This window comes from Molothrus aeneus, chromosome 23 (genome assembly GCF_037042795.1).
Source record: "Molothrus aeneus isolate 106 chromosome 23, BPBGC_Maene_1.0, whole genome shotgun sequence".
Lineage (NCBI taxonomy): Eukaryota > Metazoa > Chordata > Aves > Passeriformes > Icteridae > Molothrus > Molothrus aeneus.
The window spans coordinates 690,376-718,252 of record NC_089668.1 but is presented as its reverse complement, the minus strand read 5'-3'; the positions used below and the strand labels follow the sequence as shown (position 1 = coordinate 718,252).

The window sequence follows — 27,877 nt, the reverse complement described above, 5'->3', positions numbered from 1 at the left end:
CTGCGAGAATTTGGGAGCCTTTGAAAAAACCCTCCCGCTCCCTCCCACCCCTATTGTTGGAGTGAAGATGGAGTCAAACCTCTCCCGGCTCCCTCCCGGCGGGGTCTAAGCTGGGGTTTTTGTTGTTTTTTTTTTTTTTTTTCCTCCTTTTTTTTTTTTTTTTTCCTTTTTTTTTTTGGCTGGCCTGATACCCTCAAAGCTGGCCGAGGAGGAGGAGGGAGGAGGCGGTAACAGCCACAACTCGGAATTTGCAAGCGAGTGTCGGGATGGGGTCTGTTTCCAACCAGCAGTTTGCAGGTTAAGTTATATTATTGTCGCAGCCCGCCTCGGCTCCGCGATTATTAATAACGAGGGCAGAGCCCGGCCGGGGGGCGCAGGGCCCCCCCCGAGCCCGGCCCGGGCAGTCCCGCTGAGCCCCGGCAGCGCGGCCGGGCCCGGCGGCGCCTCTGCCCCGCGCAGCGCTGGGGCTCGCAGGGGGGGATTTATCGGGGTTTTTATCCCCCCTCCAGCCCCGGGAAGACACCAGAAGTTTGGGGCCGCTGGCGGCTGCTGGGGCTGTTCGGGAGCGGGGGTGGGACGGTGCCAGGGGGGGATGCTGACGGCAAGGGAGAGTTTCTCCAGCGTGGCTTGCTGGGGGCAGGGGGGTTTCGGGTTGGTGTTTTGGGGGAGTTTTCCCCCCCTTTTTATATTTTATTTTAATATTTTGGTTTTAGAAAAATAATTTGGCTATTTTTTCGTCGCTCGTTTGGTCTTTTTTTTTTTGTGTGAGTCTGGGATTTTGAATTTTATTTTTCGTTTTTTAACGTTTTGAGGAAGAAACGGATTTAGGGCTCCCACTGCACGCACTGCCTGGGTCGTGCTGGCAGGAGCTGCCTTCGTTTCCTGGGGCGATCCCCGTGCACACGTGGAGGCAGAGCTCGCCTCTCTGTTGGTTTTTCGGGCGGTTGGGGATTTTTGGGGCATTTTCCAGCAGGATTGGAGGTTCCCGTGCGGGGCGGGGGGCGGCTGGGCCGGGGGCACCCGCGGCTGCCCCAGCCCCGGCTCAGCGGCTCCGTGGGTCTCTCCCAGGTGCGAAGCCGGGCGAGGAGCCGGCCGGAGACTCGCCCAAGGCCGAGAACGAGTCCCAGCCCCTGCACGGCTCCGGCATCTGTAAATGGTTCAACGTCCGCATGGGCTTCGGCTTCCTCTCCATGACCGCCAAGGGCGGCGCGACCCTGGACTCGCCCGTCGATGTCTTCGTGCACCAGGTACGGGCCGGGGCGCCGGGAGGGCAGGGAGCAGCCGGCGGAGGATGGAGGTGGGATGGGGACCCCCCTGCCGGATCCCCGGGCCGGCACCGCCGCTCCGGGGCTCCTCTCCGGGGACCGGCTCTGAAAGGCGATCCCGAGCCATTTCATTTTGCCGTGGTTGTTGCTGAGGAGCCCCTCGGGGCCGGGCCGGAGCGGGGACACCCCGGGAATGGGGGAGCGGGCGGCGCTGGCCCGGGACCCGCTCCGAGCCGGGCCGGGCTGCGGCACCGGGAGCTCATCCCGGCACCGGGCAGCTCTGCCCGAGCCCTTTGTCCCGGGCGCGGGTGGCACAAAGGCGTCGCGTTTGTGTCCCTGCGGATCCGTGTGACAGTGACAGTCCCGTGTCCGGCTCTGAGCCCGCTGAGCGGGGACACCCACGCGTGTCGGGGACCCTGCCCCGAGGGAGGTCGTGGATGCGGGGCTGAACGCCCCGGATCTCGGGGCAGGATCTGCCGGGAGATGCCCCCGGCTGGGGAAGGGGTTTGGGGATGGTGCCCAGAACGGGGCTCTGCGTGTGCCCCTCACCTCGGGACAGCGGCTGGGGGCAGAGCGAGCACCAGCGAAGGGGGCACGGGTGTTTTTGGGGCAAACACGGGGGGTCTGTGCACATGACTGAGAGCGGCACCGTGGTGTCGGCTCTGGGGAGCAGCCTCCCGCAGGGGCTGCAGCTCTCCTCGGGCCCAAAGCCCCCCGGACTGGGTCCATCCTGGGGGCTGGGGGCGCGGGCTGAGCCCTGGGCTCTGAGGAGCTCCTGGAGCAGGGGGTCCCGGGGGTCGCTCGCTCCCTGCCCTCGAGGGGGGCTCCAGGCAGGGCTGGCAAGGAAATGACGGCCAGGGGAGATGCCAGTCCCTTCTCCCTGGGCTGTGGCACGGGCAGAGCGCCTCGGTAGGAGCTGCTCTGCCAGGCACAGCTGGTTTTGGAGTCAAGGGCTCCAAATCAGGCAGGGGAAAACAGATCCTGGTGTTCTCCGGGCAGCAAATGGGCCTTTGCATCTCAATGCGGCGCAGCGGGACCCAGCGCTCCTGGGGAGCGCCTCCCGCCCTGCTCCCGGGGTTTATTGCCCCCAGACAGTCTGGTTTCTTGATTGCTCCTGCTCACATTCCTGCAGGGCAAGGGAATTAGCTGGGGTGGCTCTGCCGGGAGCGTCCCCCTGCCCTGCAGCCTGCCGGTGCCCCCCGGTTCCTAAGGCCGGGGGAGCCGTGGGATCCCAGAGACTTCAGAGTTTGGAAATTCGGGGAACTCTGGGGAAAAGCGGCTTATTTTGGGGGGGCAGAGGGGCCGGGGGGCTCCCCTGCTGCAGCAAAGGGCTTTGCCCCACCAGAAGCTTTGGGCTGATGGAGAATTCTTCTCCTCCGGGCTGGGTTTCGCCTCCTGCTCCTCTCACTGGTGGCACAAAGCCTCAGCTCTCCTGCAGAAACAGCCGGGGCTGCTCCCGGTGTCTCTCCTTGCAGAGGGAACAGCTCACGCTGCCACCGCGGCCTCGCTGCTTTTGGGTGGAACCGGGTCCTTGTCCCGACGCTGTCCCCACCCCGAGAGCCCGTGTCAGCCCCGCTCCCGGGGAGGGAGGCAGGGCCGCCAGGGCAAAAGCCACCAAAAGCCACCAAAAGCCACCAAAAGCCAGGGGGAAACGCTCAGGGCTCGGTGTGCCCTGCCCAGCACCCAGCACCCCAAACCAGCTTTGGGGCTTAACACTCCAGAGCCCCTCAAAACCTGCTCCTTCCCCTCTTCATTTACATATGTGAATGATGACCCACAGGAAGTAATTGTGGGAGAAAGAAGGGAATTGGCCTCTTTAGATCTATTAAATCACTTTATTACAGGAACCAGGTCTGAATGGCCCCTCTCTGCAGGGAGCGCGTCTCCATCTCCCTCTGCCTTTATCTGATCACAAAGAGATTAAAATCTCGGCAGGACAGGAGACTAACAGGGCTCCTCGGGGCTGCCTTTCCCTCGCATTGTGAGCTAAAAATGAGGCATTTGGGTTCAAATGCCTCCCCTGGACACTGGAGATGGATTCATTTGGGAGCTGTGAGGAGACAGGAGGGATGAGGCAGAGGGGAGCAGATCAGATCGTCCCGGGGAGCCCAAGGGCCGAGCAGCACCGCTGAGGAAATGGGGATCTTGAGGTGGCAGAAATTGGGCTGGTGGTGATGGTGAAGACCCCAGAGGTGCAATGGCCCCCTCGGGATGCAGCTCCCGGGCTCTGAGCGTCACTCCCAGGAGTGTGGAGCTGCCTGGGAAGGCAACATGGAAAGAGGGAAAGGAGAAACCAAGGCTGGGTGCCGCTGGTTGGAGCTGGAAGAGCAGTGCTGAGCAGCAGGGCTGGGAGTGGGGTCGGGCTCTGGCTGGGGGCAGGGGGGAAGGGGATGTCCAGTGCATAGAAATCATCGCTCTCCACAGCTTGGCTCTTCATTTCTGAGCGTTTCTCCCAGCCAGCAGCTCTAAACCCTTGATAAATGCACTTAGTTGGGTGGTTTCGTTCCTTCTTGTGATTTCAGCAAGAACTTCTGCCGGGCACTGTGGGCACAGGGTTTGGCCACTGCGTGTCCTGGTGGGGACACAAAGCTGTGCCTGAGCTTGGACCTGCTGGGGCTGGGATGGGCACAAGAATGTGGGACTCGTGGGCACATCCCAGCACGGGAGGGGCTCCTGTCCCCTGTGCTGCCGGGCAGGGATGGATGGGATGGGATGGTTTGGGATGGGATGGGATGGGATGGGATGGATGGGATGGGATGGTTTGGGATGGGATGGGATAGGATGGTTTGGGATGGGATGGGGTGAGGGGGGTGGAAGCGGCCGTTTGGACATGGCAGAGCCCACCTGGGCTGTCACCCACCTGTGCCGATGCCACGCCGGGCACACGGCCAGGATAATACAAATAATCATCCACGTGAGCATGACGTGAGGCCTTAAAAAAAAAAAAATCGCGTTTGGAGGCAGCTCCATGGCTGAGCGTGCGGGAAAGGCAGGAGGGGCAGTTCCTCTGTCAGGGAGCAGGACCCAGCCTTTCCCTGCGCTGGGCTGGGGGCAGGATCCGAGCGGGGATTTGGGCTGGGGGCAGGATCCGAGTGGGGATCTGGGCTGGGGGCAGGATCTGAGTGAGGATTTGGGCTGTGTGGACTGGGGGGCAGCGAGGGGAGGGGGGATCCGTGACGCTCCATCCTCCAGGGACACGAGCAATATCTCCTCGCTTTTCCTGCTCCCTGTGTTCGCCCCCGCCCCAGGACCGGGGCACCATAGGTGCTCATCTCTGGGGAAGGAAGAGATCGGGGAATCACAGATTAGTTTGGGTTGGAAAGGACCTTTAGAGGTCATTTAGTGCAACCCCCCTGCAAGGAGCAGGGAACCCCCGCAGGGATCCCCTGGGGTAGAAATGCTCAAATGCTCCTCGGAATCTCTGCTGCTTCTTTTTTTTTGTTTTTTTTTTTTTTTTTTGGGGGGGGGGGGGAGAGGGGTAGTGGCAATTTCTTTGGTTTTGTTTATTCTGTGGTTTGTTTTTTTTTAAATAACCGCTGGAATGAAATTGTATTGCGCCGCTTGTGCGCCGCCGCGTCCCGATGGGAAATACTGAAAGAGAGTGGCTTTATTCCACCCCTGAAACTCCCTCAAGACGCTCACACACACAAAAAAAGCCTCCTGTCTCTGTCTAAAGATTAACTGATGGCCGCAGGCACATCCCTTCCCCCAGCTCCCCCTCCCTGCCCCAGGGAGAGAAAACACCCTGGAATGGTCTCCTGATAAAACGGCCCAAATGAATGGGATTGCTCCGGGATGGAGCCCCCGGCCCCGCCGCCCCCTCCTCCAGCTCCGGCGTTGCCTTTTCCCCGTTCCCTGCTCCCTTTCTCCTCAGAATTAGCGGGGATGGAGCTGGAATCATCCTCGGGAGACGCGCGGCCGCTCCGGGCCGTGCTCCTGCTTTAAGACGGGAGCACAAAATTAATACGCAGCCACTGATCCCAATTAGCTGCTCCTGGGAAGTGCGGGAGGGTTTCGGTGGGGAAAAAAAAATACAACCAAAGGAGCTAAAAGGATTTAGGACAGGAAACTGATGGATTAAACTCTGTGGTAGATGCCTTTTTTTTTTTTCTCCCCTCGGAATTGGTATCTAGAGTTTAATTTTACTGGCTTGTGGTGGAAAATTAGGAGCAAACATCGTTCCTTTGGCAGGGAAATGTCTTTATTTTGATTTTAGTAGGGATCGGTAGGGGTCCTTAGGGATATGGCAGCAGATGACGGGGAGGGAGCCAGTGGAAAGCCTCGGTGGTGTTTTGTTAAATCTCTGTGCTCTCCCCGAGGGCTCCAAAGGCATCGCCCTCCTTATCTCGGCCAAGCGCCCGGGGCTGAGGCAGGAGCCCTTTGCCGAGCACAGCCCCCGTTTGTGGGGTGCGGGAGGGAGGATTCCTGCTCCAAACCCTCCCCAAAACCCAAACCCCAACAGCAGCAGCGGCCCTGGAGCTCCTGGCGCCGGGAAAGATTTGCTGTGCGATTTGGGACAGGGACAATCCGGGCACAGGCTGTGAGGGCAAAGGGACATTTCCCTGCCGGGATTGGGGACTCGGTCACTGCCCCGAGCTGGCAGAGCCAGCCCTGCCCTGCCCTGCCCTGCCCTGCCCTGCCCTGCCTGCTCCGGGGGCTGTTTGCCCTCAGCCGAGGGGAGAACGGCCCTGCCAGGGCTGGGCTGGGGCCGCTGCACCCGCGGGACGGCGGTGCCACATCCAGCGGCGATGGGAGCACCCGTGGCTCGGGAATGGGGCAAATGTCACCCCAAAGCCACCCACAGCCGGGCTGTTCCCACCGGCTGAGCCAAACCTGAGCCCCTGGGGCCGGGGCTGCTCCCCGGCATGGCCCTCGGGGGTCCTGGTGCTCTGAGGGTGGCCCTGGGGTGGCTGGTGTCCTGGAGCCGGCAGAAGGAGGGACTGGGGACAGGGACACGGTGGCTCTGGGGACAGAGGGCTGCAGAGGAGGCTGGGGGCGCTGCAGTGGGTGCCAGCTGAGCCAGAGCTCACTGCAGACAGGGTACCCAGGAATGGGGGCATCGCCCCCACCCCCGGGGGCTCAGCAGTCCCTGGGCTGCTTGTCCGGACCCTGCTCTGCAGACTGGGGGAAACTGAGGCACGGCCACTGCCTGCAGTGGGGTTGGGCTGCCCGAAACGCTCTGAGCAGGGCTCAGAGGTAGCCCTGGCAGAGCTGGGCACTGCCAGCAGTGTTCCCACAGCCGGGTTGATCCCAGCACCCCAGCCCGGCTGGTTTAATCTCAGTTTAAAGGGCTCTGCAGAGCCGAGGTGCAGCGGCTGCTCCGCCCCGGGCCCCGCTGGACACAAAGATGGTTTGATTGAATGGCCGGGGCTGGCCGGGAATAAACGTCCCCTTGTGTCGCGCTGGGGACAATGGTGACCCCGGGGCCGGCCGAGCCCCTCGGGAGCCCGGCGGGGTGGGGGAGAGCCGGGGCCGGCACTTCGGGGGGCAGCGCTGGGGTTTGGGGCGCCCCGCGGTGTCATCCCTGGAGGACGGGAAAGGGTCTGAGAGCGGGAGCTGTGATGAGCGGTTTGCTGGGTGGGAGGAAGAGCAGGGATGAAGGCACCCGTGTGCAGGGGGCAGCCAGCCCGGGGGATGGGCAGCTCGGGCACTCACGTGCTGCGGCTTTGTCCGCCCTAAATAACCGGGGAGTGGGGAAAGGGAGGGGGAGAAGGGCAGAGGTGCCCGCTGAGGTGCCCGGGGGCCGCTGGTGAAGCTGTGCCCGCTCTGCCTCTGTCCCCTGTCCCCCCGTTCACTCTGGGCCCGATGGGCACAAGGAGATCCTGGCGCTTCCTTTGGGACGGCAAAGCTTTGTGACCCGAGCCCAGGGCCACCCCCGAGCCCCAAACCGCGGCCACCCCCGGGACTGAGGCCGGAGCTCCCCGAGGGACGCGGAGCCCGGAGCCGAGCCGGGCACGGCGCTGTGAGCGCAGGGGCTGGAGGGGGTCAGAGGGCTCGCGGCCATGCCGGCCACCCTTCCTCCCCCCGCCGGGGCCTGGAACTCCTGGAATTTGGGCAGCGGGAGCGCGGCCGCCGCCGGCCCTTTGTTCTCCTGGCCGGTGGCTCCCGGCCCCGGCCCTCCCCTGCGCTCCCCCCATCCCCAGCATCCCCGGCTCGCTCCAATCCCCCCCTTCCTCTCTTTATTTTTTGGGGGGGGGTGTGGGTGTGCGGAGGCCTGGGAAGGCTCCGGCTTTGTGTGTGGTGTGGGACAGGGGCTCTGGGCCCCTTCCTTTCAGATGCAGGAGGTATGCAGCTAATTCAATGGGCTGCAGTTTGATTACCTATCTGATAACAGAGGAATGCCAGCAATGTGTGTGTTTTGGGAAGGGGGCAGGGGGGATGCGCAGGGACCACCGGCCACTCTGCAGCGCACATCAAAAGGCTGAAGGGGAGGAGGGGGAGAGCTGGGACGCCCCAGCCTCTGTCCCCCCCTTCCCTGGGGAGAGGGCGTTTCCTTTGGCCTTTTGGCGGAGGGGGCTGGGGGTGCTTGTCATCCTCACCCGCTCCTGGAAAATAAATCGCTTCCCCGTCATGTTGCGGCAGCTTCTGCCTCATCCCTCCTCTTCCTCCCGGTGGGGCTGAGGGTGCGCGGGGCTGGGCTCCGGCAGAGGGGCGGGGGTGCCCAAGGTGGGGCTGAGCTGGGGGGCCCAGCCCGGGGGCTGGGGACGCCCTGGCACGGCTCAGCTTTAGCCCGAAGCTCAGGGCTGGGCGCCTGGGAGTTTTCATCCCGGCAGTGTAAACACAGCTGGGCCAGCTGGGGCTGTAAACGCCCCGAGAGGAGCCACGGGAGGTGGTTGGGCTCGGCCCCCGCTCCAGGGCTGCCTCCCGTGCCAGGGAGTGACGCTCAGCCCCTCCTTACCCCCTAACCCTGGGCTGCTGTGGGAATGGGGTAAATTCCCCATTTGGGGCAGCTCCCATTGCCCAAATCACCTCAGGCTGGGGACAGCCCAGGGTGGTGGCTGAGGATGTGCTGGGGGCACCTCTGGGATGTGCTGGGGACACCTCTGGGATGTCCTGAGGCACCTCTGGGATGTGCTGGGGACACCTCTGGGATGTCCTGAGGCACCTCTGGGATGTGCTGGGGACACCTCTGGGATGTCCTGGGGCACCTCTGGGATGTCCTGAGGCACCTCTGGGATGTGCTGGGGACACCTCTGGGATGTCCTGAGGCACCTCTGGGATGTGCTGGGGGCACCTCTGGGATGTCCTGAGGCACCTCTGGGATGTGCTGGGGGCACTCTGGGATGTGCTGGGGGCACCTCTGGGATGTGCTGGGGACACCTCTGGGATGTGCTGGGGACACCTCTGGGATGTGCTGGGGGCACTCTGGGATGTGCTGGGGGCACTCTGGGATGTGCTGGGGACACCTCTGGGATGTCCTGGGGGCACTCTGGGATGTGCTGGGGACACCTCTGGGATGTCCTGGGGGCACTCTGGGATGTGCTGGTGCCTTGGGCACAGAGCTCCTGCACGGGGCAGCTGGGTCGGTGGTGGGGAGCAGTGTTTGATCACTGTTTGGGGGGTTTGCCAGGGGCTGGTGGTGCTGGCCCTGCCCCGGGTGGGCACAGGGGGCTGTGACACTCTGTCACGTCCTTGTTGTCATTTGGAACCTCAGAGCTCAGGGTCTGGCTCTCCCTTGAGGCAGCAGGGGCAGGTCAGAGAGCAAAGGAGGGTCCCTGTGGCCACCCTGGGTCCCATCCCAGCAGCCAAGGGGATCCAGGGCCTGGGGGTGACTTGGCCCAGCACATGGGGCCTGTCCCACCCTGAGCTGACCCCAGGCACAGAAAGGGAGGGGAAAAGCAGCAGAAAAAGGGGCCTCAAGGGTTGCTCCTCGAGCTCTGCTGTGCTCCCACTTCTCTCGTACACAGGGACATCCCGCCAGACCCTGCCAAGAAAAATTCCCTCCTAGAACCCAACAGCTCCATTTCTCCCCTCTCTGTTTTTCCGTGGGCTGTTTCCCCGTCACTCCCGGTGGGATTCAGAGCAGGGATGGGAGCAGACGGTGCCTGCCCGTCCCGCACCGCGCTCACGGAGCCTCGGTGCCGGGAGAACGGGAGAACGGGAGAACACACACGTGACGGGAGCTCTCCGGCCATGAATGGGAGACGCTCCATTCATAAATGCAGGGTGGTGCTGCAGCCGCGCAGGCGTTGGGAATCCCCAGGGCAGGAGCAGGAGCTGCTCCTCCCTCTGAATTCAGCAAATCCCCTGAATTCGCTGCTGGAGCTCGTTGTGGCTCGCAGAGCAGCGGGGATGCCGAGCTGGAGCTGCTGCCCCCGGGCAGAGCAGCAGGGATGCTCAGGACACAGGGGATGAGAATTCCTGCCTGTGCCCGGGCAGAGCAGCAGGGATGCTCAGGACACAGGGGATGAGAATTCCTGCCTGTGCCCGGGCAGAGCAGCAGGGATGCTCAGGACACAGGGGATGAGAATTCCTGCCTGTGCCCGGGCAGAGCAGCAGGGATGCTCAGGACACAGGGGATGAGAATTCCTGCCTGTGCCCGGGCAGAGCAGCAGGGATGCTCAGGGCACAGAGTTCCCCCCTGCCTCACCCAGCTCTGCTCCCTAGGGTTTTGTTCTGCTAAAATGGACAGAGCCCCTCAAAGTGGAGTGGGGTTTTCCTGTCACCTCACAACCCCCCCTTCCCAGCCTGGGTTTTTCTTGGCTCCCCTGCTTTGATTGTGTGGTGATAACCGATGTGGTGTTCCTGGAAGGAATGGGAGAAGCTCCCAGCAGTGATAATCCTGTGCCAAATGGCTGCTTAATTAATTATTGCAGGCAGTTAAAGGGCTTGAGCTGAGCTGAGCTGGGGGCCGGCAGTGCCAGCCTGCAGCCTCCTGGCCTTGCCACAGGGCCTGCCACTCATACCACTGTGCAAAACCCCGAGATTCTTTTGTATTTAAAAAAAGCAGAACCAAGGAACAGGCAGAGGGGACATTTGCAGCTCTTGTGGCGCAGGAGGGCTTTGTGCTGTGCCTGGAGAGCGCCCAGCTCTGTGCTGACCCCCATCTCTCCCTGTGCCCCCTCCCCAGAGCAAGCTCCACATGGAGGGCTTCCGCAGCCTGAAGGAGGGCGAAGCTGTCGAGTTCACCTTCAAGAAATCATCCAAAGGCCTGGAGTCCATCCGGGTGACCGGCCCCGGGGGCGTCTTCTGCATCGGCAGCGAGAGGAGGCCCAAGGGGAAGAGCCTCCAGAAGCGCAGATCGAAAGGAGACCGGTGAGGGCTGGGCCGGGCTGGGGCCAAGCACCGCAGGCAGCGGGAGCTGCCCAGGCACCCTGGGATGGGCACGGGGCCAGAAACTGCCTGGGCACCCTGGGATGGGCACCGGGCCGGGAGCTGCCTGGGCACCCTGGGATGGGCACAGAGTCAGGAGCTGCCCGGGCACCCTGGGATGGGCACGGGGCCAGAAACTGCTTGGGCACCCTGGGATGGGCACAGGGCCAGGAACTGCCTGGGCACCCTGGGATGGGCACAGAGTCAGGAGCTGCCCGGGCACCCTGGGATGGGCACGGGGCCAGAAACTGCTTGGGCACCCTGGGATGGGCACAGGGCCAGGAACTGCCTGGGCACCCTGGGATGGGCACAGAGTCAGGAGCTGCCCGGGCACCCCGGGATGGGCACTGGGAGCTGCCTGGGCACCCTGGGATGGGCACGGGGCCAGAAACTGCCTGGGCACCCTGGGATGGGCACTGGGATCTGCCCAGGCACCCCGGGATGGGCACGGGGCCGCGGGACAGGCAGTGACCCCGGGGCTGGGACAGCAGCTTCCTGCAGTGCCTAATGAGCGGCAGATGCAGCGCGGTCGGGAAGGGGCAGGGGAGCAGCAGGGAGGGGCAGAGGTCAGGGACACCCCGGAGCCCTGCTGGCATGGGCAGTTTGTCCAGGAGAAGTTTGTCCTTTCCTTGTGGGGAGGAAACGGCCGGAGCACGGCGGGATGGGAGCCCCGGGCAAGTTTCTGGCCAGGCCTCCATCCCCCCTCTCCCATCCCCTCCCATCCTCTCCATCCTGGCTGCCTGGGGTGCCTCATCCCAGTTCTCCCAGTGGCTGCTGTCCACCCCACTCAGCTGTTCTCATAAACAGGTTTTTTAATTAATCAGAAAGGAATTGTGAAGGAAAAGGAAAGAGAAAAGGGTTGTGGCCGTCCTGCACGGATGCAGGATTTGAAATGGACGCAGGGCAGCTCCCTCTGCTCCGCTGTGAGGGTGGCACCATGGGACAGGACCTGGGAGGTGCCACCCTTGGCCCTGTCCCCACACGATGATAGCTGGGGATGTCATCGTTCCTTGGCCTGTTCCTGGGGCAGTGTAACCCCGGGAGTGGGGTCTGGAGGCACAGGAGCCGGGACGCCGATGGAGCCAGAGGGGTGGAACCCCCACATCCCGATTTGTGTGTGGTTTCAGTGCAGTGGTTTGCTGCCATCTCCTGGGTGCCAGCAGCACCACTGAGCCCCAGCTGGCCGTGCTGGAGCCGGGGCTCTGCAGGGACCAACCCTGGGGCCACCACCCGCCCCAAAAACCGAGCCCAGCTCTGGCTAAGGAGCCAGCTGGGTCCCAGCATCCTCCCGCCTCATTTTGCTTCTCCTCCCCTCACCCAGGTGCTACAACTGCGGCGGGCTGGACCACCACGCCAAGGAGTGCAAGCTCCCTCCGCAGCCCAAGAAGTGCCACTTCTGCCAGAGCATCAGCCACATGGTGGCCAACTGCCCCGCCAAAGCACAGCAGTCGCCCAGCTCACAGGGCAAGCCCGCCTACTTCCGAGAGGAGGAGGACATGCACAGCCCAGCGCTGCTCCCCGAGAGCCGGGAATGATGCGGGGCAGCCACAGGGGGCTCCCACCGGGGTGAGAAGGCTTTGGCAAGGCAAGGGGCACGGCAGGGGACAGGGAGGGCAGGTGGCAGTGCTGGCAGCAGGGACCTGGTGTCCCTGCACAGACCTTTCCCCCACGCCCAGGCTGGGAGAAGCCCTGCTAGCATCAGGATGGCTTGTTCCAGAACAGGGGAAGGCAGCACCCAACACGCTAAAACCCCAACCATCCTTGATTAATCTTTATTCTTTTCCTAAGTTAAGCCAGGCAGTCGTGTCAGGGGAGGAGGAGCAGAGGGGAGCACCCCAGGGAGGAGCTGATGGCTCCTTGTTGTCCTGAGCTGCCCAGAGGCTCGGCACACCCAGGTGAGCTGGGGGACCCGCTCTGCTCCTGTACCTGCCCCGGGGGAGTGAGGGGAAGGCTGCCCCAGCAGCACCAGGGAGACGGCCGTGGGCCGGTCCCGCGGCTCCCTCTGCTCCTCGGGGCTCTCACTGCCAGGGACGTGTGAGGATTTGTGGTTTTCCACGGTTGTTCCATTGCTGACAGAGCAGAGCCCAGATCTGGGCTTGTTCTGGGGGGAAATGGATCCTCTCTCGGGGCTGGGGTACCACCACCAGTCAGTGTGTGGGCTGCGAGCTGCAGCCTGGGGGAGAGCAAGCCAGAGGAAAAACACTTTATTTCCCCTAATCCTCCCCAAGTGCCCGCCCAGAGAGCACGAGGTGCTTCATGCAGGCAGCTCTTCCCCTCTCGGGCTTCTCCCAGCCTCTGGTCGTGGAGCTGGGGAGACCCCAGTGCTGGGGACATCCCTGAACTGGGGACACCCCTGAACTGGGGACATTCCCCTGCTTGGGGACACCCCTGTACTGGGGACACCCCTCCATTTGGGACACCCCCGTGCTGGGGACACAGCTGGGGACATCCCTGAGCTGGGGACACCCCCGTGCTCCTCCTGCCCACCCCACGCTGCAGACTCCGCTGCCCCTGGGGCTGAGCCTCCCTGGGGACAGGGGACGGGGCTGTCCCAGGTTAGTGGCTGCTGTCCCGGGTTAGTGTCTGTCCCTGTCCCAGGTTAGTGTCTGTCCCTGTCCCGGGTTAGTGGCTGCTGTCCCGGGTTAGTGGCTGTCCCTGTCCCAGGTCAGTGGCTGCTGTCTCGGGTTAGTGGCTGTCCCTGTCCCGGGTTAGTGGCTGTCCCTGTCCCAGGTTAGTGGCTGCTGTCCCGGGTTAGTGGCTGTCCCTGTCCCAGGTTAGTGTCTGTCCCTGTCCCAGGTTAGTGGCTGCTGTCCCGGGTTAGTGGCTGTCCCTGTCCCAGGTTAGTGGCTGCTGTCCCGGGTTAGTGGCTGTCCCTGTCCCGGGTTAGTGGCTGTCCCTGTCCCGGGTTAGTGTCTGTCCCTGTCCCAGGTTAGTGGCTGTCCCTGTCCCAGGTTAGTGGCTGCTGTCCCGGGTTAGTGGCTGTCCCTGTCCCGGGTTAGTGGCTGTCCCTGTCTCGGGTTAGTGGCTGTCCCTGTCCCGGGTTAGTGTCTGTCCCTGTCCCAGGTTAGTGGCTGTCCCTGTCCCGGGTTAGTGGCTGTCCCTGTCCCAGGTCAGTGGCTGTCCCTGTCCCAGGTTAGTGGCTGCTGTCCTGGGTTAGTGGCTGTCCCTGTCCCAGGTTAGTGGCTGCTGTCCCAGGTTAGTGGCTGCTGTCCCGGGTTAGTGGCTGTCCCTGTCCCAGGTCAGTGGCTGCTGTCCCGGGTTAGTGGCTGTCCCTGTCCCGGGTTAGTGGCTGTCCCTGTCCCAGGTCAGTGGCTGTCCCTGTCCCAGGTTAGTGGCTGCTGTCCCAGGTTAGTGGCTGTCCCTGTCCCGGGTTAGTGGCTGTCCCTGTCCCAGGTTAGTGGCTGTCCCTGTCCCAGGTCAGTGGCTGCTGTCCTGGGTTAGTGGCTGTCCCTGTCCCAGGTCAGTGGCTGTCCCTGTCCCAGGTTAGTGGCTGTCCCTGTCCCGGGTCAGTGGCTGCTGTCCTGGGTTAGTGTCTGTCCCTGTCCCAGGTCAGTGGCTGTCCCTGTCCCAGGTCAGTGGCTGTCCCTGTCCCAGGTTAGTGGCTGTCCCTGTCCCGGGTTAGTGGCTGTCCCTGTCCCAGGTCAGTGGCTGCTGTCCCCCCTCCCCAGGGCCCTCCCCAAGTCTTGCCTGTATTTATTGGCCCCTGTGGACCCCCCCTGTCCCGGGAGCCCCCCGGCCGTGCCCAAGCCAAGGCCAAGTGAAAGCTGCACTAGGACGTGCGTGAATGACGTATCTTTGGGTTTGTTTGTCGTCTTTGTTTTCGGGTTTGTTGGTCTTTTTTTTTTTAATATAAATATTCTGGTTTTTGTATTTTTGTATATTTTAATCTTTAAGAAAAGAAAAGGAAAAAAAGAAAAAAAAAAAAGGAGAGAAAGGACATAATTCCTGCAATTTATTCTCAGGTATTCGAGCAATCTCAGGGATAAAATGCCTCTGTAGCCCAGTGCTGGACAGAGAGGAGGGTTTTTCCTAACAGCACAAAGAAATGATGAAGTTTGTATTGGAAGTGTAGATCTACCTCACTGGATGTTTGCTAGGTGGGCTGACGTGTTGTCGAGCTTTTCAAATGTGTTTTTTGGTATGTTTGAGATTTGTTTTCTTTTTAACTGTATTGTAGTGGTCTCTTTCCCTTCCCCATGCACTGGTGGAGGCGTTTGGGTCTGTGGATCCGTGTGTGGGGATGGAGGAGCCAGGCAGTGCCATGGGCAGGGAACAGGTGCTCGAGCCCCTGGCAGCTCCCAGCTCCTGAAGTTCTCCCAGCCTGGTGGCTTTTGAGGCCTGTGCCCTGTTTGCCTCTCCTGTGGACTCTGCAGCTGATGGGAGCGCTGCAGTGAGCCCTGCTGCCCATGGCTGGGATGTCACACAGGCTCCCAGCAGGCTGGGGGGCCAGGATGGGGGTCCCAGCCCCATGCAGGGGGACAGAGGAGCAGCAGACAGTGACCAGGGAGTGTTGGGGACAGGGTTACCCTCAGTCCCTGCCCTTCCTCCGCCTCGAGCTCAGGGCTGGCTGTCCATGGCCTCCTGGGACGGGGAAGGTGCAGCTGCTCCATCCTTTTCTCCCTCCTGGCTCCTCTCAAATGCTGACTCACCATGGCTCACCCAGAGAATCTCTGGGTCCAGGCTCTGGGGTATGAACACTCCTCTGCAGCCCAGGGGGTGGCTGGAGCCTTCCCAGGGAGGGTGTCCAGCTGTGGGCACGTTTTCTGCTGGTTTTTAGTAGCAGTAGGTTTAGCTGTGGGGCAGGGCTGGATCAGACAGGAGCACCCACTCCATCCCCAGGGACGGGGGCTCTGGGGGGACTCGCTGAGGCTGCCCAGGGACCCCCAGCACGTGGGCATTGAGGGGGATGGAGAGCAGCCCCAGCTGCTCCCTGCCCTGCTCCAGTAGTTTAGGGTGAGGTGGTGGTCTCTTCTTGGGAGAGGGGGGAAGGGCTTTGTATTTTTTGACTAGCAACGGGATCTGTACAAAACTGCTTCAGGAAAACAGCTTTAGTCTGACGGGGTAAATGCAATAGAGCCTTGGGGGGTGGCTCTTGGGCCTCCCCCCAGCACCTCGGCTGTGCCAGGGAAACTGCTGCCCCCCTCAATCCCTGTGTCTGCCCCCAATCCCTGTGTCTGCCCCCAATCCCTGTATCTGCCCCCAATCCCTGTATCTGCCCCCAATCCCTGTGTCTGCCCCCCTCAATCCCTGTGTCTGCCCCCCTCAATCCCTGTGTCTGCCCCCAATCCCTGTGTCTGCCCCCCTCAATCCCTGTGTCTGCCCCCAATCCCTGTGTCTGCCCCCAATCCCTGTGTCTGCCCCCCTCAATCCCTGTGTCTGCCCCCAATCCCTGTATCTGCCCCCCTCAATCCCTGTATCTGCCCCCAATCCCTGTGTCTGCCCCCAATCCCTGTATCTGCCCCCTCAATCCCTGTGTCTGCCCCCAATCCCTGTATCTGCCCCCTCAATCCCTGTGTCTGCCCCCAATCCCTGTATCTGCCCCCAATTCCTGTGTCTGCCCCCAATCCTCGTGTCTGCCCACTCAATCCCTATATCTGCCCCCTCATCCCTATATCTGCCCCCTCAATCCCCGTGTCTGCCCTCTCAATCCCTGTATCTGTCCCCTCGTCCCTGTATCTTCCCCCAAATCCTGTATCTGCCCCCCAATCCCTTTATCTGCCTCCTCATCCCTTTATCTGCCCCCCTCATCCCTGTCTATCCTTAAGGATTCTGTAGGACCTTCGCCCCCCTGCTCCCACTTTAATGGTTTGGTGATTTCTCTGTCAGATGTCTCGTGTGTGTAAATACCTCTGTAAACCTTTCCACTTTCTCTCAGTATTCTCCTTGGTTATTGTTTACAAAAAATAAGAGGAAAAAAAAAAGAAAAAAAGTAAAAAAAAAAAAGAAAATATCCAAAGCATCTACTAGGTTATGGAGCAGGGAGATGGATGTGCTCTCCCACACAGAGCTGCCAGGTGGGAGCTCTGAACCATCCCTGCCCTGGGCAAAGCAAATAGGGAATCACTCAGCTTTCCCCCGGGGTGCTGGGATCTGAGAAAACAGGGATTTTTATCTGTGCTGGGAAGCCACGCTGGAGGAGATGGGATTGATTCGCATCTCCTCGTGTTGGCCATTGTGGCTCTTCCCTTCTGCTGACAATAATTAACTCAATTGCTGCATCATGGCCCACCCTGCCCACGGGCACTATGCATGAGGGGACAGGGGAGGATGGGGCGCGCTCAGGGTCCTGCCGTGACACGGGAGTGTTTGAATGTAGAAAATGTGAGAAATAAATGTAGAGAATGTGAGAAATAAAACAAAGACGTCCCTCACGAGGGGGTGTCTGCCCTGGGGCGAAAGCCTTGAGTCCCAAAAATGTCCACGAGGAGACGGAAGAATGTAATCCATGTTTACTGCTAGCAACCAAAGCGTTTGTGTCAAACCCGAGAAGTTTTACAGAGTGGGAGGGAGGGGATGTGGGGGGCTGTGTGTGTGTGTGTGGGGCTCAGGGTGACCCCTGAGCAGTTACTCACGCTTCCCAAAGACATTTCCTGCCGTGGTCCCTGCAGCGACATCCTCTGCCCTGCTGCTGCAGGTTTCCCCCCCTTCTGCTCGTTTTATTTTTGTTTTTGTACCAACTATGTAAAATGTGGGGTTTTTTTTCTTTTCTGGAAAAAAAAATAATAAAGACCATGGGCAATGGCTGCTGGTGATGTTCTGTGTGTGGTTACTTGTGTTTTTCTCCCCTGGGGTTGAGGAGCCCAGGGAACCACACCCCTCCTCCCCAAAAGTGCCCCAGCCCTGTCACGGAAACACAGAGTGGTTTGGGTGAAAGGGACAATAAAGCCCACCCAATAATCCCACTCCTGCCATGGCAGGGACATCTTCCCCATCCCAGGCTGCTCCAAGTCTCCATGTCCAGCCTGGCCTGGGACACTTCCAGGGATCCAGGGGCAGCCACAGCTCACAAAGGGAGAATTTCCTGCCAATCCACGCTGCCCTCTGTCCCTCTGTAGCCATTCCCGTGTCCTGTCCCTCACCATCTCCCCCTCCCCTCACAGCCGCCCCGCCGCCATCTTCCCCTCCCCGCAGGGCGCCCCCGCCCTTGCGCACGCGCGGCCCCGCCCCGCCCCGTCCGGCGCGCGCCGCCGTGTGACGTAAGCGGAAGGGCACGTCACCGTCCGGCGGAGGCTGAGGCGGCGCCGCCGGGGCAGGTACCGGGACCAGGAGGGACCGGGGAGAGCCGGGGCTGACCCGGGGCATAACAAGGCTTACCGGGGCTGAGCGGGCACGGCGGGGGCGTGGCGGGCGGGCTGTGTCTCCTTCCGCCGTGCCTCTCCCGCCGGCGGCCGTGTCCCTCCCCTCACGGAGCCGGCGGAGGCCTGAGGGACGCCCCGCCCGGGAGGGCCCGGGGGGCTCCGGGGAGCGGAGGCACCCTCAGGGTCTGGCTGTGCGTCCCGGGCCCGGGAGGCACCCGCAGGGCCCGGCTGTGCGCCCCGCCCTCGGCCGGCTCCGCTCGCTGCCGGCGGCGGGACGGGGTCCCGGGGGCTGGAGCCTCCCGGGCGGCCCGGGCAGCGGGCACGGCTCTCTCCGGAGGGCGTTGTGCGGGAGCCCTGGGTCACACCGGCCGCCGGTAGCTGCCCGTCAGCGGTGGCGCTGGGTGAGCTCTGCCCGAGCCCCGCGTTAGGAGCTGTAGGAGCAGCCCGAGGTCCAGCGGTTCCCTGCCCTAATGTTTGTGGCTGTGGCTGTGGGTAGGGATCCCCTCCTGAGGGAGGAGGCCGAGAAGGCCCACACGGAGGATGAGCTCACGAGTGTAACTCGATCTGCTGCTGCCCCTGCATGCTGGGATGAAGTCCAGGCCGTTGGGTCTGGGCTGTTTGTGCTGGGCTGGGTCTGTACGAGCCCGTCCTGCAGGCTGCAGCACTCGGGGATGGTTTTCCTTGCACCAGCTGCTGCAGAATCCACTCAGATGACACAGCTGGAAAATTCCAGAGCCTGTTTCTGAGCTTCCCCACGGCCTGCTTATCCAAGGACTTGCACAGACAATGTAAAGGGCTCCAGATCAGCAAGTCAGAGCTGATTTTTCCCAGGTGGTTTGTTTGCTTTGGGCTCAAACAATCACCTTTAACCCCTATATTTTCATCTTCCCTTTGATAAAGGAAAGGAGCTCTCAATAAAAAATGTCGTGGATCAGAGAGGGCGAGCTGACCATCATAGAGAGGTTCTGTGCCAACATCATCAAGGTAAGGGGTGGATTTGGGTGGATTTTGTGGTGAGGAGCTGGCAGGTTCTTCAGGGTGGAACTGTCTCTGTGGCTGCAGAGCTCTGGAAAGGAAGCATTGTTGGCAAGGCTACATTTAGTGCTGGCACTGGATGTGCATCCCTCAACTCCATCCCAGGGTGGGAGATTGCTTAGGCTTAGCCTTGCAAATGAGCAGGACTGCAGGCAGTGCTTGCCAATAAGGATCTGTGCCCTTGCTGAGGATGGCAAGGCATGGGAAGGAGGGAGAGAAGAGGTGGGAGTTTAAGGAAGGAAACTGAGTATTGGGACAAAATCTCACCAGTTCCAGGAAGATTCTCTCCTTGCTCAGGCTTGAGACTGGTGGGGCTGCCCTAGTGAGGTCAGTGGAAAGGAGCACTGCTCTTTGTGGGGGGATGTCTTATGGCCTCTTCTTGTGCTCTCTGAGCATAACTGTGTCTGTGAAAAGGCCCTTGAGGTCTGAAATGAAAAATGCAGCATAAATCCTGTGTGGCCCCTCCCTGGCTGCAGCTGTGGCAGCACTGAGCTCCTGAGCACTGCAGCTCTGTCCTGAGGGAGGTGGGGAGGGCAGAGCTGCCTTCCAGCTCAGGCACTTGTCAGCACTGAGCTGTTCCTTTGGAGAGCCCAAACTGGCCTTGGCAAGGAGGAAAGGAGCACCCTGAGCACCCTGCTCATTCCAGCTGCAGGGAGACAGCCCTGGGAGGACGCAGGGCTGCTGGGGACAGGGCTGGGCTCTCAGTGGGGACAGCCCTGCTCACCTGCTGCCCTCTGTGCCTCTCCCTGTCTGCAGGCAGGTCCAATGCCCAAGCACGTTGCCTTCATCATGGACGGCAATCGCCGCTACGCGCAGAAGTGTCACGTGGAGAGGCAGCAGGGACATTCCCAAGGCTTTGATAAGCTGGCACAGGTGGGGAGGATGTCTTCTGCCTTTCTGTGGTGGGAATTTGAGCTGGGTTTGGTGCTGGACTGGTGTCCTGTGTTCCTTCTCTCCACTCTTCCCGTGCTTGGAGCTGCTGTTCATCATCAGGATTCACAACTTCAGCTCCTCCCTCTCTGTGTTATCTTGCAGAGTCATTCTATTCTGCTGGTTTTCCTTCTGTTTTGTGCTCAATTAAAATATCTACCTTAGAGATCCCAAGGCTTTTATTTCCATGAAACAGGTTGACTTTGAACAGATTTTGAAAGGTGCAGTATGATACAATTTATAAACCAGTGGTGCTTTTCCTTGCTGGATGAGTCCCCTGTGATGGATTCTCATCCTCAGGTAGTGATATTTTCCTTCTGTTCTTTAGCATGAATCTGAAATTCACATCTAGGGGTTCCATATTTTTGACAGTCATTTATTTTGATCCAGCCCTGGCCTGGTGGGAAGCCACAGGAAGGTTTCACATGGAGCAGTTGTGTCCTGCTGGCCTGATTGTTACATTTTGTCTTGTTGCAGACACTGCGGTGGTGCCTGAACCTGGGCATTCGGGAGGTGACAGTTTATGCCTTCAGCATCGAGAACTTCAAACGCTCCAAGGAGGAGGTGGATGGGCTCATGGACCTGGCCAGACAGAAGTTCAGCCGCCTCCTGGAGGAGCAGTAAGAGCCCCTCATGGGTGGAACTGGGGCAGGACACCATGAGTGGCAGGGATGTTCCAAGTTGTGAGCGTGGATTCATGAGGAGAGCCTTCCCCACCTGCAGTCAGGGACTGACTGGAGGGGCTGTGCCTGCCTGGGTGGGGTGTACAGCTCTGTGCATGCACACTGCCCCTGCACATCAGATTTGGGACAACTGTGCCGCCCAAACCATGGGGACAAGGACAGCTTTCAGATAAACAATCAGAATCACAGAGCACAATCAGAAACACAGAGTGACAGATGTTGTTTTCATGAAATATCAAAGCTCTGTCTTAATTTTTGGTTAGTTAAAGGTGCCCAGAGCCTGTGGTTGTACTCTAAGCCTCCACAGGGAGGGATGCCTAGTCTGTGGTCATGTCCTGGTCCTTTGGTGATGTCTGTACCTCAGGAACTGGTGTGGGGAATGATCACTGTGCCTTTATGGAATGCTTTGGGACGGTCAGATCTCAGCCAGCTTGTCACACCTGAAAAGCATTTGGTGGTTTTGCCTTTCTCCAGTTGCCAGCTTTGCTGAAGCTGGGGGTGGGTGTTGGCACTGTGCAGTAGGGACTGATGTGCTTCCTGTGGTCCCCACTGGTTGGGTGCAGGGAGAACCTGAAGAAGCACGGGGTGTGCATCCGTGTCCTCGGGGATCTGCCCCTCCTGCCCGTGGATATCCAGGAGCTGATTGCCCAGGCTGTGCTGGCAACCAGGAACTACAACAAGTGAGTGACACTCAGTGTAACGAGCTGACAGCTCACATCTTCCTCCTCTTCCTGAGGGCTGGGACTTGTCAGACATGCTGCACCTCTTTTTCCTTCTTGGTCCTACAAGCACACATCACTGTCATGTGCTGGGCCTTCCCAGGATGAGCCTCTCACAGCTTTTCCTCTGTGCAGGTGCTTTCTGAACGTCTGCTTTGCTTACACATCGAGACACGAGATCAGCAATGCTGTCAGGGAGATGGCCTGGGGGGTGGAGCAAGGCCTGCTGGAGCCCAGGTAACTCTTGGCTTTCTGTGTGAGGCTTTGGGGTGAATCCTGCTTCTCTCACCACTCACACTGCATGAGAAACCTCTCAGAAGCCAAGTGGCTTTTAAATAGATCTCATTAAACCAGTGGGACTGGAACAAATGACTTAAAGTTACTATGCAATGTTTGGCTTTTATTATTTCAGTTACCATGGTGATGGATACACAACCAAGGCAGAAGAGAAATTAGGTCTGTGTCTTAAGTTAGTTTAAATGTGAAGGCAGATTTTATGCCACAACAATTGGCTGCTTGGCTGACAGTCTTAGCTATGAGGTCAAACAACAGATGAATCATGAATGCTGCACTGTTCCTCCACCCTGAAGGAGAAGGAATAGTTACACTCTGCTCCCTGCTGCAGATGGAAGCCCTCACAGTCTGCTTCCACCACTGTGTTATGTTTCAAAGAGCATGGAGTGGGATGCTCTGGGGGCTGAAGCAGCATTTGGAATAGCCTGTGGAGCAGACAGCAGTGTCTAAAAGAAGCAAGTCAATGATTGCCTGTGGTTCAGCTCCACCAGCCAGTTTTAATTTGCAGCTCTGAGTTTACAGAAAACCCCTTAATTCTGCTTTGTGGCACATCCATCAGGCCAGGAAGGGTGTGTGATGAGCTGTGTCTCTTTCAGTGACGTGTCTGAGTCGCTGCTGGATAAATGTCTGTACACCAACAACTCCCCTGACCCTGACCTGCTGATAAGAACCTCTGGGGAGGTTCGCCTCAGTGACTTCTTGCTCTGGCAGGTAAAGTCTCTGTTCTCTCCTTGGGATGGTCCATCTTTGCCTCAGAGGGTGCTGGTGTTCACTGACTCCAGGTGCAAGCAGAAGTGAGGGCTCTGAAGCTCCTTCTGCTGGGGTCAGGGAACTTCCAGGATGGGCTGAGTGCGGGGGCACCTCTGAGCAATCTGTGTCTGGCAGATCTGTGCTTGCAGAAAATCATGAATTCTCATCCCTTGGCTCCTCTCCTCACCTTTAGATAATTTCTTGTTTGTAGAGAATGTTTGAGTGGAGTTGCTCCAGCTGAAGCTCACATGTTATTTTGTATGTACAGTTTGGAGCCAAAACCCAATTGCCTTTAGGCAACCACATCAAATTATCCCCATTCCAAATTATTTAATTGGCAAGTTCTCAGAAGTTGGCTGGCCTGAGCTGTGCTTACCTACCAAGGCATCCCCTCTCCTTCCCCCTATTTTTGGGCACACCCTGGGTGGTGTTGATGCTATGAAATAACACTTGGCTTGCTCCTCTCGCTGGTAGAGGAGTCCTGTTAAGTGTTGGGTTGTTTTAGCAGTCATCATAGGAACATATTTATCCCAAACTCTGAGGAATTTGGTGGCAAAAATAGGTTTTGACTTGAAATCTTTCATCATCCAGCTCAAGGATATCTTCAGTGCACCACAACTCTTGGCTCCATGAAGCACTTTAAATGCCATGAGTGGGCAGTAAGGAATATCATGAGATGTCATTTGAAGAATGGCTTAAATGTCATGTCCTGATCCTCAGTTCAACTGTTATTCCCTTAGCCTTTGGTACTCCAGTGTTGCTATTTTAGGTTTTTTATAAGTCTGTGATGCTTAAGCTATTAAAAACACCTCTCTGAAGTCCAGCACAGCATTAGAAAGAATTCTGCTGATGCCTTTGCAGGAGTGGATGACTGGTGTCCCAGCATTGAAAACGAATTACAAGGACTCTACACTGTGCAATTTCAGACTCTCCTAGCTGGTTTTTACCTCACTTTAAGTAGAATCTGATAACACAGCCTAGGTAAAACCTTTGTGGGGAAAGTGGCATCGTTTGCCCAACAGAGTTGCATCTTAATGAGTTTTTCTCTTGCTCAATGATAAAATTGTTGGTGATCTTGCTTCCTGCAGACATCCCATTCATGCCTGGTGTTTCAATCAGTCTTGTGGCCAGAATATTCCTTTTGGAACTTGTGTGAAGCTATCCTTCAGTTCCAGATGAACTACAGTGCTTTACAGGTAAGGGAGCCTTGGGGAAGTGGGAAGCCCAGCCCCACGTGTTCCCTGCACAGCAGCTGAGATCAGGTGAGAGGCTGCAAGGGGGGAGCCCTGGTTGGTTGTTAGGATCTCGTTTCAGTAGCAGCTCATGTGTTGCTCCTCCTGTACCCCTGTGGCTTGTTACAAGGTCTTGGGGTGTGGCCAGACTCCTCTACTTTCAGCAAGTCCCAAAATCTCCAAAGTCAGCCCTGTCTCTGTCACTCATTGCTCATTCCAGCAGCTGGAGCATCTGTCCCAGGGCTCACACTGCTGCTCTGCCACAGGGTGAAATCTGCACTCACACTCTAACAAGCAGGGGGTACTCACATGCTCTTCCTCCAACTCCACTATTGTTTTTAGGGTTGTTTCCTTTCTGGGAGCTGAAATGAGGCAGCCTGAGCTGTGAGTCTGTGGACAAGTGTCCTCTTTCTGGTGGGTCCAGATGTACCTGCTGAAGGGATTGTTCCTATTGCTCACTGACATTGTTCCTCTCCCTTTGGATCTGTTGCTGTGAGCTCTCCCTGACCTGCTTCTGCCACAGCTGGCCAGTTCAGTAGTGAGGTAGTAGTTTGGCTGTTTGTAAGCAAAACCAGTGTGGGAGCTGGAACTCCTGATGGAGAAATGTGGGGGGCAGCAGCTGGTGACAGAGGCAGCAGTGACTGGCAGAAGGACCTCACCACATCTCGCTGCTCAGTGTGTCTGTTCCGTAATTATTTGGGTCCTCTTTTTAAAAACGGGCATTCCACTGCCCTTTTCTACCTTCAGGGACCTTGCTCACCCCTGAGACTTGTCAAAGAGATTATAGCCAGTTGTGGCTATGGCTGAATTTAATCAAGTGCAGCCAGTCTGGCAGCATCCAAACTCTCCATGTCCTTAACCTCTTTTGTTCCTATTTCTGGCCCAAGTCTGCCCTTTTCCTACCAGCAATTCATTGTATTAGTACAACTAATGGCAGTTCACCTTCTGCATGAAGAGGGAAGCAAAGAAGGCAGTAGTGTTTGTCATTGCCATGAGCTTGGCCTCTGTCTGGAACAGTAAGGTCACTGTTCTGACTTTGCTCCTGGTGCTGGTTTCTGACAGGCAACAAATGCAGCTTCTGTTCCCAGCTATTCTCATCTTTTCTTAGTTCTGGTTGGTGGCTGGATGTGTTCATGCCATGCTATTATCAAGGTTTCTCATTGTCCACATTTGTTCTCTGATCAGTTTTCTCCCTGTAAGAGCCACTTTGCAGTGTCTGAGGCTGCCCTTTTTCCCAGGGAACCCTCACAATTGTGCAAAGGGAGGACTTCTCCCTCACAGGAACTGAGATTTAGGAGCTGGGTCTTTTTAAATTTAAAATAGGTGATCTTGAAATCCAGAAGAGGTCACAAAGCAAATTCTCTTGGTGGAAGGGTTGCTGTCAGTGAGGATGGTGGGGCTGGGGGGACTTGCTGAGAGGCCAGGATGTTTTACAGCAGCTTTGGGAAGAATGGGCTGCTGCTTTTGGGATGTGGATGGGCAGCAGGATGGGAGGGGTGACAAGGTACAGAAACCCCCCTTGATTTGGAGGCATTGGATACAAGAAATCCTCCTTCCATCAGCTCAAACAGCATCACTTTCAATGGCTGGCATTTTATTTCCCAGCCGTTTGTTGCTCTCCATGGAGTCCCAGGATCAGCTGGACCCTGCTTTTGGTGCCTGGTAGATCCTGGGGAGGAATTTAGGGCTTGGCTGGCCAGCCTGCCCCTGCAGGGGTGAGCTGAGTCTTTGCTGGGCCACCAGCAGAATTGCACTCTGAGGATTGAAGTCTCCTGCTCAGCAGCTGCTGCTGATCCTTGCAGTCAGCCCTGAGCGCATCCATTCCGGGGCTTTGCTGGGGATATTCTGCTCACACTGCCAGCACAACAAGAGCTAATTTCCAGAGCTATGGCTGCCCTGGGCTCAGGAAAAGTGTGGGGATGAGTGAGTCAGGCTCTCATTACAGTAATTGTTCTTCTTGCTTGTTTGAAAGACCAGCACTTCCCAAGTGTGTGTGTGTGTGTGTGTGTGTCAGTTTATGTCACAGTGACCAGTTTTACAGTTTTTAAAAATAGAACCTCAATATTCCTGCCTGCTGATGTGTTTTTGCTGTTGGAGGCTGCAGGCCAGGATGTGTGCAATAAGGAGAAATCTAAAAGTGATGTTCTACAACGAAATATTTCAAATAATTGAAAGGTAGACAAGGATGGCTCCTGCCTTTGCTTTTCTCCTGCTGTGTCTCAAGCCAATACACTCTGAGATCACAGAAATTTGGGAATGCTGAGCTTATTCCTGCTTTTGTTTTAAAGCTGATTAGCTCAATACTGGATCATCTCAAAAAATTGCCCTGTAAGTCGTGGTTTGGAATCCCCTAAAACCTCTCAGCAGCCAGGGGAATAGGATCAAAAAGGCTGTGATAACACTGGTGAGGATAAGAGTGTGTGTGTGTCTGGGGTCCAGGAGCTCTCCTGTAGCTGTTCCTCTCTGATTCCAGTACCTGAGGGTTTCCCCACAATCTGTCCTGACTTTTATCTGTTCTAACTAGGAGCTAATGCTCTGAGCAGAGCTGTGCCTTGGAGGACATCCCTGTATTTCTTGAGCAGCTGCCTCAAGGTGGAAGAGGCAGACGCAGAGTGAGCCAGGCTGTTTGTCCCCCTATCCCACAGGTGAGCTCAGAGGCCTGCTAAGGTGCTAACACTCCTGCTTTTCCCTGCAGAAGGCCAGAGACTCCTACCTGGAGGAGAGGAGGCGGCAGCAGCTGGAGAGGGACCAGGCTTACGTGAACAAGAAGCTGCAGCAGGAGGGGAGCGTGTCCCGCGCAGACTCGCGGCGCCGGCGCTCGCTGCTGCAGAAATGCACAGCCCTGAGGGAGGAGAGGATCCAGGGCTTCCTGCAGGCCCTGGAGCACAAGAGAGCAGATTTCTTGGAGAGACTGTGTCCAGTGTCTGCGTGACGCAGGTGCCGGCTCTGGGGAACACGGCCTGCAGGGCGAGCAGCTGCTGCCCACGGGGGCTGCTCCAGGAGCTCCCGTCCCGCCGGCCCTGCCCGAGCAGGGGTGGCTGCTGGGAGCTCTCCTGGCCTGTGATGCTGCTGGGGAAGGTGCTGCCGTCCTGTGTCACCTCCCTGCCCCCTGCTGGGTCTCTGCTGCCGGGTCCTTGGCAGCCCCGGTGTTCCGGTGACAAGAAGTTCACTGCAATGAGCCTCCCCCAGTTCTCTGCTTGCTCCTGAGCTGGCCCAGCCACACCAGTTCAGTCCTGTCAAATTGGCCTGGGCTCGGGTTCCTTCCCTGGCTCTGCAGTAGGGAATCTCCTGCTGAGATGTGCTCTGTGTCCCATCAAGGGAGAGGATTGTTCTGCTGTTGGGGGCATTCCCCACTGCCTGCTCCCTGAGAGCATCTTGTCCTTTCCCCACTGACTGCTGGCTGGGATGTGTCCACTCCTGGTTTCCAGAGAGCTAAAGGAAGGGTTCCCAGCCTTGCTGTGAAGAAAAGAAGCTGCTCCAAAGCTTCAGCAGGTTCTGAGATCTCTCCTGAGCAGTGTATGTGGGGAAAACCCAGGTGCAGGAGGTGCTGGACCACACTGACCTTGGGAAGGGCTCTGAGCAGGCAGGAAAAAAGGATTGCTTGGGAATGAACCTTCTCAGGAAGGGAGTTGGCTAAACAGGTGATGGCTACCACATGCCAAACCCTCTGAGGGAGTTCCAGGGAACGAGGGTGGGCCTAATTCAGGAATACAGTAGCCAAAGCCAACCTCTGACCCCAGCCCAAATGGTTCAGAAGGGCAGTTTGGCTGATCCTAAAGGGAGTGGCCAGAGCAGCTGTGGAGTATTGCTTGTTCTCAGTTTTCCATTGGCAGGGAGGTGGACAAGCTGATTTCCAGGGTTGTTTCCATCCCTCATTCCTCCTGGTTTCCGTCCCCACGATCAAAATGACTGAAAATGTCTTGATTTTTGCTCCTGATGCACACACACGTGTGGCAGTACCAGCTGTTGCTGGGTTTTGAAGTGTTTCTTCCTTACCTCCAGGTGAAAACCACAAAATGCAGATTTAACAGCCTTGTAAGTGCTGCACACTGAGCACTTGGCCTGTGATTGTGAAGAACTGTGTAGTCAAACTGGGAATAAAGTATATTCATACCAAAGTTATTTAAAAAATAACCTGAATGTTTAAAAGTATGTGGAGCTGCTTATTTTAAGGTGTGCTGAAGCTGGAATCCAGGTTTAATATAATAATATTTAATCTGTGACAGACTCCTCATGTGATTCCTGGTAGCCTGGGATGATTTGCAGGTTATTTTTACAGTGCAGTGTGAGCAGTTTGCTGATACCCCAAAGCCTGCCCGAGGGAAGCCGTGTGCAGGTTCCACCTCTTGTGTAAGTAAC

At 58.2% G+C, this 27,877-nt stretch overlaps 2 protein-coding genes across 4 annotated transcripts; both read left to right on the top strand.

Moving 5' to 3' along the window:
• Positions 1-266: 266 nt before the first annotated feature.
• Positions 267-12,112, top strand: LIN28A (lin-28 homolog A). The gene is made up of 4 exons (XM_066564962.1): positions 267-297; positions 1,069-1,247; positions 10,336-10,520; positions 11,899-12,112. The coding sequence occupies exons 1-4, from the start codon at positions 267-269 to the stop codon at positions 12,110-12,112; spliced, it is 609 nt and encodes a 202-aa protein (XP_066421059.1).
• Positions 12,113-17,758: 5,646 nt separating this feature from the next.
• Positions 17,759-27,745, top strand: DHDDS (dehydrodolichyl diphosphate synthase subunit). Of its 3 annotated transcripts, none has more exons than XM_066564936.1 (9): positions 17,759-17,830; positions 18,776-18,859; positions 19,667-19,783; positions 20,318-20,460; positions 21,087-21,203; positions 21,378-21,479; positions 22,133-22,247; positions 23,375-23,482; positions 26,214-27,745. In XM_066564936.1, exons 2-9 carry the CDS (start codon positions 18,797-18,799, stop codon positions 26,448-26,450), a joined length of 1,002 nt encoding a protein of 333 aa, XP_066421033.1. In that variant the 5' UTR covers positions 17,759-17,830; positions 18,776-18,796; the 3' UTR covers positions 26,451-27,745. The 3 variants fall into 3 exon arrangements, with proteins under 3 accessions (XP_066421033.1, XP_066421035.1, XP_066421034.1); XM_066564937.1 differs by having other exon boundaries at positions 17,807-17,830; positions 18,781-18,859; XM_066564938.1 differs by lacking the exon at positions 21,087-21,203.
• The last annotated feature ends 132 nt before the right edge of the window (positions 27,746-27,877 follow it).